Source organism: Barbus barbus (genome assembly GCF_936440315.1).
Source record: "Barbus barbus genome assembly, chromosome: 48".
NCBI classification, from domain to species: domain Eukaryota; kingdom Metazoa; phylum Chordata; class Actinopteri; order Cypriniformes; family Cyprinidae; genus Barbus; species Barbus barbus.
The window spans coordinates 2512894-2530458 of record NC_136726.1 but is presented as its reverse complement, the minus strand read 5'-3'; the positions used below and the strand labels follow the sequence as shown (position 1 = coordinate 2530458).

The 17565-nt window shown below is 37.1% G+C and overlaps 1 protein-coding gene across 1 annotated transcript; it reads left to right on the top strand.

Moving 5' to 3' along the window:
- Positions 1-3621: 3621 nt before the first annotated feature.
- Positions 3622-16075, top strand: LOC306866384 (fibroblast growth factor receptor substrate 2-like). Its single transcript, XM_079411567.1, has 7 exons — positions 3622-3956; positions 4579-4686; positions 6606-6694; positions 6788-6974; positions 9952-10110; positions 10838-11007; positions 13571-16075. The coding sequence occupies exons 2-7, from the start codon at positions 4656-4658 to the stop codon at positions 14483-14485; spliced, it is 1551 nt and encodes a 516-aa protein (XP_079267693.1). The 5' UTR covers positions 3622-3956; positions 4579-4655; the 3' UTR covers positions 14486-16075.
- Positions 16076-17565: the final 1490 nt, after the last annotated feature.

Sequence of the window (17565 nt, the reverse complement as noted above, 5' to 3'; positions counted from 1 at the left end):
AATGTAATAAAACTTTAAAACTGGTTCAAAAAATACAACATCTGTAACGTAATATATCCCTGAATCCCCAAACAGCTGTCAATATCAAACAAAAATATTATATTTCATTCAAAGTTTGTTTGTTTTTTTAATCGCTGATTGTAAACTATATTGGCACAATCATCAGAGATGGATCAGTCCGAAGTAGTAAGTTATCTCATGTTTTTCCCATCACCATGTCCCTTTAGGGGCTCCGTAGAGCACTTGTACTCCAGATCTGGAAAAGTGTGTATCTGGATCCAATCCGATTTTGCTTTGAACAATCGACACAAAAGTAAAGAAGGGTTACCTGATCCTCGATAGCAAAATATAGGATTTCCAAATCCAGATGAAACCTTTTGAACAACTGGCCCCAGCTGTTCTGGCAGTCCATAATGTGAAAACAGCTTTTAGAAGATTTTGAGGTGATTATGGACATTATTAACATCCCTGGTAATCTGTATCCCCAGAAACATCAAGCATCTTTCAAAAGGCCCTGCAAATAACTCTTTTTGCCAAGAAGATGGCCAATCCCACATAAGAAGAATGTGAGCTTAACACAGACTTCAGCTCTACACTCTTATCAATAAAGGCTCCAAAAGGGTGTTTTTTTTTCAGTGACGCCATAGAAGAACCATTTTTGGTTCCCCGAAGAACCTTTCAGTGAACTGTTCTTAAATCTACCATTTTGAAGAACATTTTTCAAAAGTTGTGCCAGATTCACAGCAGGTGTGTTCACACATGAATTTGCTCTTAACCCTTTTCCCAATATTAATCCATTTGGATAAATATGCACTTGGTTAGTCATTTGCATAAATCACACTCATCTCCATGTAAGGGCTTTCTAAACAACTTCATTTTCCTCTCCTGCTCACTCCTTTATTCACACTCTTACCTGATGTGCAACCAGATCCTGTAAACTAATAAACAGTTTGTATAGTGGACTAAACAACATATATTTCTGATGTCCCTTTAGCATTTGCATACGATGATATCATTTGCAAAAACAGATAACAATTTTCAAAAATCATGTTTTTTCATTCTGCATTACAATTAATCTCAAACTGCAGTTGGGTTATTTTGATTAGGTGAAATAACTAAAAAATACAGCTAACTAACACAATAAAACACAATAAAAACATGATAACATTATTTAAAAAAAAATGTTTTTGAAAATTAAAAAAAACTTTATCTGTTTTGCAAATAAACTCTTCATATACAGGCTGCATTTTTCACATTGTCATTTTTATTTGATTTGATGTTGCTCTGAAAAAAGTTTTAAAAAAATGGTTTTGAAGAGACACTAGTTATTCCAAAAGACCACTGGAACCAGTTGAGCCCTTACAATCTGACTTTGCTGCAGTTGGAGTTGAACTGCTGGTTCGTTTGGCCAGAGGAGAACTGGCCCCCCGACTGAGCCTGGTTTCTCCCAAGGTTTTTCCTCCATTCTGTCACCGATGCAGTTTTAGTTCCTTGCCGCTGTCGCCTCTGTCTTGCTTAGTTGGGGACACTTCATTTCCAGCGATATCATCGACCAGATTGCAAAGACACTATTTAAACTGAACTGAGCTGGATGATGACATCACTGAATTCAATAATGAAATGCCTTTAACTGAAAATGTGTTTAATCTTTTCATTTTACATTATTGACACACTGTTTTCCTTTTTTGATATTGCGCAGTTGCTTTGACACAATTTGCATTGTTAAAAGGGCTATATAAATAAAGGTGACTTGACATACATGGAAAAAAAATAAAAAAAATAAATAAATAAATATATATATATATATAAATTGCATTTTAACTTTATACATGTACACATAAATTTCCATGTAACAGAGAGAACACAACCCCCCTAAAAAACCCTCAGTATTTTACATTGATATACAATATCACCTCTTTTCTTAGACTTCTAGCAACACATTTCCAACTCCACCACAATTTAAAAACTGAAATGTCCCCAAACTCCATCGAAATGTATGTATTTATCTCTTAATATAAAAGTTATCTTTTCCATTGTCATATTTGTTACCATTTCTTTCAGCAAACGTCCTATATTTGCTGCACATATACTTTTCCAATTTAAAGAAATAAGCCTTTTTGCTTAAGAATACATATATTTATAAATAGCTATATATTCAATTTTTTTTTTACTTGATCTCCTTAGGATATAAATGAAATAAAAAGATTAAAGGTGACTGTTAACATCAAGGATCTTCTTCGCCCTCCCATATACAGTGATATAGCGTTCCTTTAAACTCACTGCATCTCAAGCAAGAGTCCGGGACATTTATGCAATACAACTGGAGTTATGTAAATCCTCATCAACTGCTTACATTGTAGCGGTTTCAGACGTGTGTTCATTGCTCAATAATCTCTGCATTGATGCATGGTTTGTTATGATAGGAGAATATTTGGCTGAGATACAACTATTTGAAAATTTCGGGAACGAGACTTCAGATACAGTACTAGGGACCACTGAGGCCTAAATAAAAGCAGCATGTCATGGGATCTTTAACATATTTACCGACATCGCTCGAGACTTACTGATATAAAAATTATAATGAAACATGCACATTTCTTAAAATTTCTTACTGATTTTGGCATCGTGACTCAAAATCCATTTGACAGTGACACTCCAGAATCAACAACTTGTGCGCATTTGTACACACACACACACACACAACACACACGCACGTACATACACACAACACACACACACACACAACACACACGCACGTACATACACACCATCTTACTCCATATTCCAACTTTGCCAGCACACTTTGGCAATGTATTCTATTCTATTTTATTCTATTCAGTTATGTGTATTTATTTCTTTATTTTAACGCCCTGCAATCAATCTCTTTTGTGACATAATTCAATTAAAAAAAAAATACATTTCAATAAAATTTATGTTGGGTTTTGGGTTTGATGTTTATTAAAACCTTTTTACATCACATTAATTTCTTGAAAACGTTTTACCATAATAAGCTAGTACATATCAGCATATTCCATATTCAAGTGTTTTAAGTTTGTTTTTAAATATTTAGGTTTAGTGTTTATTAAAAATGATTTATATAATTTTAAAACACAAATTGTGATCACCCCTCAGAGGACAAACGATTTTCCCAAAACCTTTTCTCTCCAGAAACTGTCCTTGTTTACTAAGACATTGTCATTGTGATGAAGAAAATATAATTAGATAATTTATGTATATTTGATTGTGCATAATTTACAGTAGAGCTGTCATTTTGTCAAATTAAGCAAAAACACATGATTTCCTATAGTGTGTATTTGTTATTTTCAACACATCCTATAACTTAAAAATAGTGAAATGTTTAATTTCAAGATGATAGAATTTCTCTGAAAGTAAAGCTTATCTGTCGAAATGATTTTAAACTGAACTAGTGAGACTGAGAAACTGTCTAGTTAGTAAGAAAGTGTGTTTTAACTGAGTTTATTATCTAAACAGCCCATAGTTGAGGAAACACTGTTGACAGTGATTTCTCTGAAGAGTTTTATTATGTGCGTCATCTGTAGTTTTTACAGACTCCTGCGCAGGACGTAACTCACGTAAAACGACGTACTCACGCGCATGCGCAGAGTCCCCTGGCTAAATGCTAATGCTAGCACACACTGGTTTGCAGTGGCCCTAGATAGCAACAAAATAAACTAGCAAATACCCTTAACTCCGAATCTACTCTTTTATGCGAACTTCTACTTTACACCATACTGCGCCACGGCGGCCAGTTAAACGTGCTTTATGTAGTTAATGTTTGTTTACGGAGTGAAAGAGGGTAGGTTATTTTGGCGCTCGGACCTGTGCTAGTTTAGCTAATGATTCTTACTTTTCAGAAAGTTAAAGTATAAACGTGGGATAATATGTGGAATATTACGCGATGAAAAACACCCATCCTGACTGATTAAAAGCTTATCGTAAGTATTTCCCCCTCATCTATTGAACAGAATATGTTTATCTAGCTAATGTTGTCCGCTGTATATGTTAGCTGGGTTATGTTAATCCAGTTGATGTTCATTGACTGTTAAACAGGTGATGCCGTTTTATTTTGATGATGCAGTGGGGTCTGGCTCTGTTAAAATGAAAATACACACCAGTTTCTACCATTCAGTTTTAAATCATCTAAATTAATGACAGTAATTATGCCTGTTTTTAAATTACAGTGCTATGCCTCTCCACATCTTCTCATAGAAGGTTAAGATGAATTAAAGGCTGTTAAAATATTTTTATTTAATGTTTTCGATCAGTTGTCGTATCATGGTATGCTTGAGTGAGAACAGTATTGCTTTATGTTCCAGGAATGTTTAATTTGCCAAACCATTGTAACTTCTTTGTGTTTTCACAAAAATGACTTCAAGATGAGAAATGTTTGTTGACATCATGTACAGTCGAACGTCCTCAAGTTGGATTTAACATGTTGGAAAACATAACTGTCACACTGACCAACAAAACCCAACACCTTCATTTGGTGGAGTTTGATGTGGCAGTAAACAGTGCTATTCATCTGAAATGATTCTTATTGTTTTCTCAACATTATAGAATTGCTTCAGACGCAGCTATCACTTCTGTAAACCCTTTCTACATGTAGAGAATGACTTGTTTGCTTTGGCTGGGGAATGAACCAGGGACCCTGGTGGCTGGATCTGGGTAAGAACTCTTTTCACTTTTTTAAAGGGAATTTAACTTTTTTTAAATGCATTGCATTTTACATAAAAAACCATCATATGTTAGAAATAACTGCCCGTTTTCTACCTTGTTTTTGGCCTTCTGATGTAAACATTTCCTTTTAGGATCATATCTCCTTTCAGACTTCAGTGCAAACGCCCACTGCTATGCTTGCATAACATCTTTGAATAGGAAATATCAAACGAGCTCTAACAGATACTGGAATTGACGTGGTTGCTCATCCTTGTGTGGTGCAACATTACTGTTGGGTCTAATAGAGCAACAGGAATGAGATTTTCACAGTACAGTAACCGTTTCAGAATATATAGCAGTTTTATAGTGTTATATATCTTTTTTCTGGTGCTGTATTATAATTGAAACTATTTTTACCAAATATATATGTAAAATGTTTTTAAATAAATTATAAGGCTGTACAGGCTCCACACGTGCCAGTGACTTGACAGAATTTACTGTCCATAAATGTTTTTACTGGCTATGAAAGTGTATTTGCATTATTTCATTAGACAACAGGGCCTGTATTCACAAAACATTTGATTTTACCACAAAGATTTCTCCTAAATAGCAGTACGCGTTTTTAGCAGAGAGTTTCCTCTTAAACCCTGTTCACAAAGCTGCTGACACACACTTTTCCTGAGGAATCGAGAGAGTCTTAGGGTGCTTTCACACCTGTAGACTGATTACTTTGTTCATTACTATGTGGCTTTTTATTCTTGGTGCGGTTCGCTTTCACACGGCAAAGTTTCTAAACGGACCAAAAGTCACGTCACGTGCGAGATGCGTGGGAAAACATATTTATTGATTGATTAACTTCATCAATCAATCAATCTAATAATGCAAATACAGTTTATATGTACAAATAAATGCAGCGCGTTTCTAACATATTTACATTCAGAGGCACGTATTTTCGGATAGTTTGATTGGTTTTAGTTAGGAGTCCTCTTCACTACTCCTAAACTTTCACTGATTTAGGAGCTAGTTTTAGTGCTAAAACGCTTCACGAGATACTCTTAGAGCAAAGGCGATGGGCTCTTACGACTGACAAACTTATTTTTAAGATTTTCTCCTAAATCGGGGAGTTATGAGCTACTTTTAGCCTTAAGATGTTTTGTGAATACGGGCCCGAGTTGTTACTACTACTACTTTTTAAAGAGGTAATATTAATAATTATTTTATTTTACAGAGTATTTACACACATTTATGGCAGTTTTAATTTCTTTGCCTTAAAACGTTATACCATAAAGCTTCTATTTTGGCAGAAAACAGTGGGGAGATTTTAAAGCTTCTCTTTTGTTTACAGATATAGATTATAAACAGTTCACATTATAAATTTGGCAGAAGAGGATGGAGCGTGTTTTGCATTTTCAAATGTGGGCTGTAAGCACCCCAGACTTACAGCTCTTGAAGAGTTCATGTGGAGAAGCTTTTACTGTGAACCGAGACTCTGAAAACACTGGAACAAATTACCGTAGATAGTCAAATGTACGTGATATAACCCTCAGTATTCATTACCGATGCAGTCCTAGTTGTCGCTACAGAATCTTTTAATAAGCGTACCTCTTTACAGTACAGTGACCTCTTTGATATCAATGTCTGATGCAAATGTGTGAAAATAGGAAATGAGGGTCTCTAAAGATGAGAGTACATAAAGACCCTCTTGACAAATATCCTATAATGTAGCCTTTTCATGGTTTGGCATGGTTAGAATAGAATGTAGTACAATCCTCAAAAAACATAACGTAATATTTCTAAAATGAGAATTAAGACTGCTGTCAGGTGCTTTCTGGGATGTACATAATGCACACCCCTGCTTTTGGCTATGTAAAAAAATATGTCCCACCCCAACTTCATGTTTCATGTTAAATTTTGTCTTTGTGTTGTAGGTATCAAATGGTCTGAAGAAGCCATGGGAAGCTGTTTTAGCTGTCCAGATAAAGAATCGATCCCTGACAATCACCAGAGTAAATTTAAGGTCAGTATTTTTCAGCATGCATGTGTTAGATTGTGATGATCTTGTTTGTGGCGGGCTGAGCTCATTAGGTTTGGATTGGTGTGATGTGTTCAGGTGGTGAACGTGGATGATGACGGGAATGAGCTGGGAGCAGGTATCATGGAGCTGATGGAGGACGAGCTGGTCCTGCGCACACGCAAATGCGATGCTGTCAAGTGGCCTTACCTGTGCCTGCGCCGTTATGGCTACGATTCAAACCTCTTCTCGTTTGAGAGTGGCCGTCGCTGCCAGACAGGTCAAGGTAAAGTTGAAATCTCCATCCCTTACACTCTCGCACATCATACTTGAATTTATCTTACAGATTTTAAATGTTTTTAAAGAAGTCTCTTCTGCTCACCAAGCTTGTATTTATTTGATCCAAAGTACAGCAAAAACAGCAAAAGTTTGAAATATTAAATTAAAACGACGGTTTTCTATTTTAAAATGTAATTTATTCCATTGATTTCAAAGCTGAATTTTTAGCATCATTACTCCAGTTACATGATCCTTCAGAAATCATTCTGATATTCTTTTATTATTATTAACATTTATTATTATTATTATTATTATTATGATGATGTTAAAACAGCTGAGGATTCTTTGATGAATAGAAAGTTCCTAATTTAAAGCATCCTTGCTAGTAATAGTATTAATTTAATTTAAATATATTCAAATAAAAAGCAGCTATTTTACATATTAAAAATATTTCACAGTATTACTGCTTTTGCTATACTTTGGATCAAATAAATGTAGGCTTGGTGAGCAAAACATTAAAAATCTTACTGTTCAAAAACGTTTGACTGGTAGTGTACATAATTACGAGTTTATAAGAAATGCATTTTGTGAGACTTGGGAATAATTGGTATGTGCCGGTATTTGGTGATGCGATATATCACGATAATGAATATGCACAATATTGTTATCGTGGGCTCTTCAAAATTCCGTGAATAATTATTTATTACAAATTATTCCGATTTTTTTTAATGCATTTTAAGAATACTTTTCCCATCAACTGGTCTCAATGCACAACACCGGTTAACTAATGAGATATTATTGAAAAGCGCTCCCTATTGGTCTTTATAATTCTTTTGCACTTTAATCTGTGAAATCTTTTACTTAATGCATTTTTTGTGTATCGCTTTATTGTATTTAAATGTTCAGTTCTTTTTGTTGCAAGAAAAAAGCTATTAAACCTGTTATACTTTGACAATACTTTTTTTGCAACTAAATTCAATATCGTGATAATACCGTATACCGTGATAAAAGCATTAGCAATTAATCGCAACATTAAAATTTGATACCGTCGCATGCCTAATTGGTACAGACATTTACAGCAATGTGAAGGCTTCCCAAATAAGGTCTGATCACCAGCTCTTTGAACAGTTATTAATGTAAACTGTTAACATTTGAACCCATGCTTTCAAAAGGATGAGCTCAAGAGAGTTTGCATGTTTGATCAGGTAAGTCCGGCTTGATGTGCTCCAAACAATTAGATTCAACACTGCAGCCCCTTGCAGGATTAGCCAGCGTTTGCTTCCCTGATAAATAATCCGAGTTATGCTACATGTGTTGTGTGTGTTTGTTTGTCCATCATTAGGTTTATTAACTAGTAGGGCTGGACGATATGACCTAAAATCAAAATCTCGATTAATTGAACATTTTACCTCGATTAGCCTACGATTAATGAACTATTTTATTTATTTATTTGGCCCTAATAGTTCATTAAAGGTTTGCATTGTAAATATACTCTGCTATTAAAGGTGGGATATTTTTTGCATTTGTTATCTTTGTGATTTTAAAACAATTGAAATCAAAGCACACATTGCTTGAAATGAAGACGTCTTGTGAAAAAAGTCATATTTCAGTTTTATTCTAAAAAGCTAATTTTCTAAAAAAAATAAAAAAATAACTTGCATTTTTAAAAAAAGAATATTGCCATGTCAAAAGTAGAAAATAACCAGCATCTATTGCAAAGAAAATACATTTTAAATATCATGTAGAAAATAGTAGTAAATGTAAAAATTGTCATGTAGAAAATAACTTGTAATTCTTGTAAATGAATATTATTTTATAGCAGGGCACCATCTCAGTGATCTTGTCCTGTCGCTCTAATGCTGACAAACGATTAATCGCGGTTAATCACATCCAAAATAAGTCTTTGTTTACATTATATGTGTGTGTACTGAGTATATTTATTATGTATATATAAAGACACACATAAATATTTACATGTGTATGTTTATGTTCATATAATTTATATTATATATACATATATTTAATATATAAACAACATATTTTTCTTAAATATACCTGCGTGTGTATGTATTTATATATACACAATAAATATACACAGTACACACACATATATTATGTGAACAAAAACTTTTATTTTGGATGCGATTAATTGTTTGACACTATAACTACTATAAATGTACAAGTGTTTACTCTAGTTTGTTACTGGCCATTCACACTGAACGCACCATTGTGTCTAAAACTGCGAGACGCAGGGCTCAGGAAGGGTTTTTACAAAAGCGCAGCACAGAATGAATGATTGAATGATGCATTTATATATAGCGCTTTTATTGTGTATTGCCATACACCCAAAGCGCTTTACAATCATGTGGGGGTCTCTCCTCAACCACCACCAGTGTGCAGCATCCACTTGGATGATGCGACGGCAGCCACAGTAGAACGGCGCCAGTGCGCTCACCACACACCAGCTACAGGTGGAGAGAAGAGAGTGATAGAGCCAATCAAGTGGATGTAGAAATCGTCCAATCGTTAATCGTCCAATGCCTGCTCCGCCTTGTTGCCGACAAGTGCAAAAGTTGCCACTTGCTACTATAAACAAAATCTCGGCACAATTGCCCTTCTGATTGGTCCACTGATTCAGAACTCAAATTGAGCGGCGCTGCGTGTAAAAGTTTAAACTCTTTTAACGCGCCACTCACGTGCAAGTCGCTGCAAAAGACCGTAGTATGTTTTGTTTTAAGGGGAAAGCATTAAAATGATTAAAAATGAAATAACCGACATGAGAAAATGACGTCGATTAGAGGTTCTGAATTTTGGTTTCGATTTCTTTTTCATTAATCGTCCAGCCCTGTTAACTAGAATTTTGTTTTAGTTATTGTTTTTATTATTATTTGCCACCATTTGCAATAGTTAGTGTCCACTTTTGGTCGTTTCATCTATTAGAGCAGAGCAAGTGTTTTTTAACCGTTTGTGTTGTCGTTTTGCAGGGATATTTGCCTTCAAGTGTTCACGTGCTGAGGAGATCTTCAACATGCTGCAGGACATCATGCATAATAACAGCATCAGCGTAGTAGAGGAGCCGGTGTTTGAGCCCACCCTCGCACAAACTGAACCAGAGCTTCCCCTCACACCACACACGCCAACCAGTACGTCTGCATAAGAGCTGTGATGGAGTGCAGCTCCACCAAATAAATACAGATAACATCATCTCACTATATTGCCAAGATATTGAAAAGTAGTCATGTTTTATTTATTTTTTTTGAGTTGAGGTGTGTCTCATGAAACTTCTGGAGACGTCTGTAGATCATATTCCCAACTCCCAAAATATAAACACAGAAATACATTTTATTTTTCTTAAACTAAATGAAGCCTATTTTTAAGACCATTAGATATATTTATTTATTTTTTTACATTGCTACATTCCACTTCTCATTCATGTAAAACACCTAAAAGCACATCTCTTCCATCTTCATTTGACCCTCTAACTCTAGCACTCTCTACTCTAATTCTATTTGATCTATTTGCCTTCTTTTTATTTATAAAAAATAAATAACACTAGCGTTCCCTATTCTTTTTTCTCTTCTATCTACTTTTCTTTTTAGTAAATAAAAAAAAAAAACCTTGTGTGGGCTAACTGAGACTTTATCACTTATATATTATTGCTCTTTTGTTGATTTTGATTGTTTCTATTGTCCTCATTTGTAAATGACTAAATGTAAGTGGAAAAAAATCTAGTTATTACAGCAACATGCAGAAAAAGAAGTGAAGTGTGCCATAGTATTTTTTGCATGGTCTTTTATTTATGGTGATTTGAATGCATAATCATTGTAGAACAGTACTGAGAATCTTCTTTTCTTTCTTTTTTTGCTTCAGCTCCTGGAAACATCCTCCCTACCTTACCAAATGGCAGCTTACGGTATCCCTCGTTGGGGGATGCGTCCTCTCACCCCTCTAGTCGGCATCCGTCGGTCGGGAGCACGTGCCTCCCATCACTGGGCGAGGAGTCCACGCACCCGCTGCTAGCTGCGGAAGAGGCTGTGAGGGTAAGTGGAAAGGTGCTCAAACCCCTTTCACAATCATGGAGATTAAAGGTGCACGGAGCGATTTTTGCCAAACGATGCTGATATTTGAAAGCACCAAAACAAACAAGCCTATACCCCAACAGGACCTCACCCCTATTTTGAAATCTCTGCCCCACACTCACATACACAACCCTGGTATAACAACGATCGTGGACACAAGCGAAGATGACACAAGCATATTCAAACAAAAACCAACACTGATAAGTTGTGTGAAACGATGCAAAATCAACGTTACTCGCCTATCAAGAAGAAGCAACGCAACCTCTGCGTCCGATTCAAGCCCTTCCTGCTCCTAGAGTTCTCTCCACCGCTGGAAAGTCCTACCTCTTGCCTGATCGTAACCATTCTTTTTAATGTTGTGTTCCTCATATATTTTCCTCTTTTTTTTGTCTTCCAATTGTCTCTATTAGGGCTGCTCGAGAAATAGAAATGAAATCGCGATTAGACAGAAGCTGCGATTGTCATGCGTATGTTTCAGTGAAGCACGCTTCTGTGATCAAATACACCCCGCAGTAGAAACCTAGGAAACCTCTGTAGCGGTTGCTGAGTAAACGGAAGATTTAAATGCTTACATTGATTCAGCGTGATTGATAAACACACGAATATGACAATATATGGTTTATCTGAGTTCTTATTATAATAAAGTAACGTCATATGATAATGCAATGTTAATCGGCATAGCCTTTGTAACTGCTTATGAAATATGTTGCGTGCCTTATTCTGTGTAAGAAGCCACATCATCTCACAGAAGGATTTATTTCAAACACTCAACTGAAGTGAGTTTGGAGTAAAAACAATTATTAAATGTGGTATTTTCACATGCTTTCAGATTGAGCAGCATTTACTTCACATCGTACGATTATATGGTCTGCAATTTATTTATTTATCTTAATTTTTCATTTTTGTTTGCATAGTAAATGCTGCTCCATCTGAAAGCACGTGATGGAGATTTACTACTAATCACAGAACCGGATTTATTGACTAGATGCGCATAACTATCGCATTCGATTAATCGTGCAGCCCTACTTCCTATCTATAGTCTATCTGCTAATATCCGTCTGTGCACTCAAATTGAGTGGTCCCTTCTCTCTGTCATTACAAGACATGTCCCTTATTGCTGATTGGCTGCAGGTGTGTTTTAGGACTCGGTCTGACATTGTGGTCAAAAACGTGACGTGACTGGACTTGACTGGAGTTCAACTGCAGAGCTCATGCAAACATCCACATCGCTGTAATCAGATGCGTTCTTAACGGCTGCTTTCTCACCGCTGTCAGTTTTTGTTGTTTATTTTGTTAGTGAGAGGAAAGCGCGTAGCATATATTTTCATATTCATCCAAACGCATCTCTGCAGCTTCAGGTTCAGCTGCATTCGCTCTGAAGCGCTGTCTTCTCTTGAATTGCATCCAGGAGAGCTGAATTAGTCTTGCTACAGCACCACACTGGTCAAACCGCGTTAATGCAGGCACTTACATTAGGTCATATAAAATCAATCGATTACTTGATGACAAAATATATGTCGGCAATTTTTTATTGTCAATATTGTCGATAATGTCGACTAATCGTTTCAGCTCTATATGTGACCCTGGACCATAAAACCAGTCATAAAGGTAAATGTTTTGAAATTGAGATTTATACATCATCTGAAAGATGAATAAGCTTTCCATTGATTTTTGGTTTGTTAGGACAATATTTGGTTTTAAAGTTGCCCAAACGAAGTTCTTAGCAATGCATATTACTAATCAAACATAACAAAAACAAAATATCATACATAACAAAATATCTTCATGGAACATGATCTTTACTTAATATCCTAGGGCTAGTTGTTCAAACATAATCTGATCAGATTTTGGCCGTCAGATTGGGTCAAATCTTGAAAATGGGTTGTTCAAAATAAAAAAGAAAAGGATTCTGAATTCGGATTAGATCACAAAATCCAATCTTGGTTTTGATCTGGATTAAATCCTCAGTCTGTGTTGTTCAAAACGTTTTCGTAAGATTGGGATACTTTTGATTAAAAAAAAACTGGATTATTCTGATCCCAGCAGAAGGGTGGATTTGAGGAACAAAAATGTAATAACTTTTAAACTGGTCAAAAAAATACAACGTGTAGCATGTAATACATCCCCAAATAGCTGTCAATATCAAACAAAAATATCATATTTAATTTAAAGTTTTTTTTAATTTTATTTTTCAAATCACTACATTGGCACAATCATCAGAGATGGACCAATCAGAAGTAGTTATTACTTGCAAAACTAAAATACAAAACATTGGCACCCCCCCATCTCTCTTTTTTTGCCCATCAGCATGTCCCCTCAGGTGCTCCGTAGAGCACTAGTAATCCAGATTTGTGTGATCAGGGTGATCCAATCCAATTTTACTTTTGTATTGTACTTTTGTATTGTTGGCTATTGCTACAAATATACCAATGCTACTTATGACTGCTTTTGTGCTGCAGGGTCACACATGTCATGTCACCATTTAAATGTAATAGTCACCAAAGCATGTCTTGTGTCTCCTCAGGGGCACACATACGTGAACACCACGGGTCTGCTGGAGCAGCACAGCCCAAGCGTTCTAGACGTTCCTGCAGAACTGAATGTCTCTTTATCTGACGGAGAGGAAGCCGCTCTTCAAGAGGCCCCTGATCCCGGCCCTCGAGTGCAGCTGGAGCCCGAAGGCGCTCGCTTTGTGTTGGGCCCCACTCCAGTACAGAGACAGAGGCAGAGAGAGGCCAGCTTGTCAGGACAGCAGTGCGCCGGGAGCAGCTCGGCCCAGAACTCAAACGGGAGTGTGGTTTCACACCCGAGCGGCACAGACGCCAGCGATAGCGCTAGATCCGAGGAAACCTCTCCCGGCGTTCCGGAGAGCTTCACTGTCTCTCGCCGCCGCGCTCCTCTCACTCTCGACGCCAACGTCAACAACTCGGCCCAGCGGAGGACGGCTCTGCTGGACTACGAGAACCTCCCGGCCCTGCCGCCTCTGAGAGAGCACCCCAAGGGCGGCTCTGAAGACGAGGACGGGGAAGAGGCTGTCAACGGTTTCCACAGCCATCGGCAGCACAGCCCTGACCCCACTCACTACTACATCAACACCGAGAACGTGACCGCGCCCCTCAGCGTTAACAAGCTGGAGTTGGCCCGCTGGCGGGATCGCTCCACGCCGACCTTCTTCAACTTCGACTTCCGCCGGTCCTGTTTGGAGTCACACAGACTGAACTACATTGAGGTGGAGACTGAGACGGAGAACTCCAGCAACCCTCAGACCCCAAAGACGCCCACTTCACCGCTTCCCCAGACGCCCACGCGCAGGACAGAGCTGTACGCGGTCATCGACGTGGAGCGCACGGCTGCCATGTCCAGCCTGCAGAAAGCACTGCCCCGTTACGACGGTACCTCCAGGAAAACCCGCCATAACAGTGTTGATCTGCCCATGTGAACACTCCTCAAACTTCACCAGTTCATTCCAAAGGCAGGTGGACTTGGTATTAGGGTTGCAAGGGGGTGGAAACTTTCCAAAAATCAATGGAAGATTCCAAAAAGAAATCCTGGAAAGTTTCCAAAATTTTGTAGAATGTTACTGAAACGTACTGGAAAAGTTTCCACCTTTTTGCAACCCTACGCTGATATTAGGGCTGGGAAAATAAATCGATTCTGAGATTTTCTGAATGCATCGCGATTCTTTCTCGAGTCGATTCTGAGCTTAGTTTTGAACAGCAGCTGCTTTAGAAACAGCCGTAATCTGCTTGTTTTACAAGGATTACAAGGATGTTCACAGTGGGCTGTGTTTATATTAATCTTGTGTCATAAAAGCTCTGAGCCGAGGCTCTTCTTCTTGAGCATTTGTGTGTGCGGATAAAAACTGGAGTAGAGCGCCATCTGCTGTTAAAATCTAAGCTCAGGATCGATTCCAGAGAGAATCGAGACTCATTCGGAAGATCACGAATCGATTCTTGATATCACAGAAGTGGTTTTGTTTGTAACGCTCGTAGGGATTTCATGTAGTTAAAAGAGTGTTGCTCTGTCTCATGTTGGCTTGAGAAAATTAACAGAGGCGCTCGCCATATACCTTCATTTTATTCCTATGGTAATATACTACTACTTTTCTTACACTCGTTTTTCAGTGCCTGTTTATTTTTGTTTTATTATGTTAATAACAAGGTTGGACAACATCCCACAGGTCCATTCCGTACGGTACGAATCAGTATTACTGATCATGTTTTTGCCTTTATTTACCCTTTATCAAGTGACTAAGTTGTTTAAAACCTGTATCTAAAGATAACTTCACACACTACATTTAGAATTTTTGGCTTCATATAGTAGATTTCAATACGTGGCACAATAAAAGTCTATTTTGTTTCATTGAGGTTTTTAGTAGCACTATACATACACCATTGACCTTTGCCCTGCCATAAACATGCTTTTCATACTCTGATATTATCTGGGTACTGTTTAGCGGGACTGCATTTCCATCTTGTGTCCGATGTGTCTCTAGTGTCATCAGATGGAGATCCTATTACAGTTCTCCACAAAAAAACAAAGGAAAACCACTTGAATATTGTATCAGAGGTTCTAATCAAAGAAGTGTAATTTCATCAAATGTCCCTTAATGAGTGATTACAGCATGATCACAGTTAATCTAGTCCATTTAGGGTTTTTTAAAGAGTAGCAGTATTTTGTAACTGATATGGGTAGCCGATGTATAAAATTGGGTTCATAAGATTGGCGTTTGTGGACCACTATGTGCTGCATTTTAAACCACCTGAAGCTTGTTTATGGATATTGTTGGATATCCTGCTGGTAATGTATTACAGTAATCTAGTCTTGAAGCCATGGATGTATGAACAGACAGCTTGCAGATTTTTATGTTTATTTATAGATATACCTGCAGTCAAAAAGCCCGTTTTAAAGCCATTTACTGGTAAGTGCATCTGCCAAAATGCTTAATGGTTTTTGAGTTGTTCTATAAGCAAGCAGTGTCAACAAGTTTTTTATTTTTTTTTTATAATGTCATAAAAGCATCATACAGAAGTCTTTGGATTGCTGCATTACAGTTCCAACTTAAATTGTTTAATTCATAGCAATACAAACAGAAAAAGAGCAAGAAACTGGTCATGGAATTGCCTGATCGCTCAAACCTTGTCCCCCTCTGTGGCTGGATTTCTTCTCAGCACAGCATCAGAAGGGAACAGTGTCTGATCTCACCTGTTCTTCTGCTGCAGGAAGAGGCACGCATGATACATCTCTGGGGACACAGACAGGTCAGTCACATGAACACTTCAGAGAATGTTGGACAGATTGGAAATAAATGAAATTGGAAATGGAAGATTGCAAGTCAGAAGTTACTTTTTAAAGTAATGCATCACAATTTTGTGTTACTTTCTAAAAAGCAACTAATTGTGTTAGTTACAATTTATGGAGAGTAATTTGTTACATTACGTTTTTCATCTGGGCTGAGCTTTCTTGTTTGTTTTCAATGTAAAAGTTCAATTTCTGGCAAATATAAAAGACCTTTCACATCAAAAGAGAAATGAATAAGCCTCAGGCTGAAGGGTAAATTCACATCAGAGAACTCGGCTCAAACAAACCTTTCAGCTGCGCTGCTCTTCTGGACTGCTTGAAGAACAAGCCGCAGGAGAAGAACATTCAGCAACTAAAGTAAATCAAATCAACACAAATGTTTGTGTGAAGTCATTGCTGCTTGTTAGGATGGTTGCATTGGGTCACTGATTCTCAGCATCACACTGTTTGATATAATGGCATTAAATGCATAAAGAATATTTGTGGTGTTTAAAATATTTAATTATTGCAGGTTTGTCATCATTCTGAGTTTGCATTTCACTGATATTCAATTTGAGGAATACTGAATCTGTTTTTGTGCAAGTGGGATGATGTCTATTGTGTCTTTTGTGAGGAGGTTCTGAAGTTCTGACCTTATGCGCAAGCTGCGTTATATGACCTTAGTGATACAGGGATATATATATGACCTTAGTGATACAGGGATATATATATGACCTTAGTGATACAGGGATATATATATGACCTTAGTGATACGGGGATATATATATGACCTTAGTGATACAGGGATATATATATATGACCTTAGTGATACAGGGATATATATATATGACCTTAGTGATACAGGGATATATATATATGACCTTAGTGATACAGGGATATATATATATGACCTTAGTGATACAGGGATATATATATATGACCTTAGTGATACAGGGATATATATATATGACCTTAGTGATACAGGGATATATATATATGACCTTAGTGATACAGGGATATATATATATGACCTTAGTGATACAGGGATATATATATGACCTTAGTGATACAGGGATATATATATGACCTTAGTGATACAGGGATATATATATATGACCTTAGTGATACAGGGATATATATATATGACCTTAGTGATACAGGGATATATATATGACCTTAGTGATACAGGGACGCCGCAAAACAGATGCGCTGTGATGGCCTCTTCAACAGCTTTGTATT

Bases quoted from the DNA above. Each gene is read 5' to 3' on its own strand.
- LOC306866384 (XM_079411567.1), top strand. From the start codon at position 4,656: ATGAACCAGGGACCCTGGTGGCTGGATCTGG. The intron at 6,695-6,787 runs GTCAGTATTTTT...TGATGTGTTCAG, and splicing joins ATCACCAGAGTAAATTTAAG to GTGGTGAACGTGGATGATGA. The intron at 6,975-9,951 runs GTAAAGTTGAAA...GTCGTTTTGCAG, and splicing joins TCGCTGCCAGACAGGTCAAG to GGATATTTGCCTTCAAGTGT.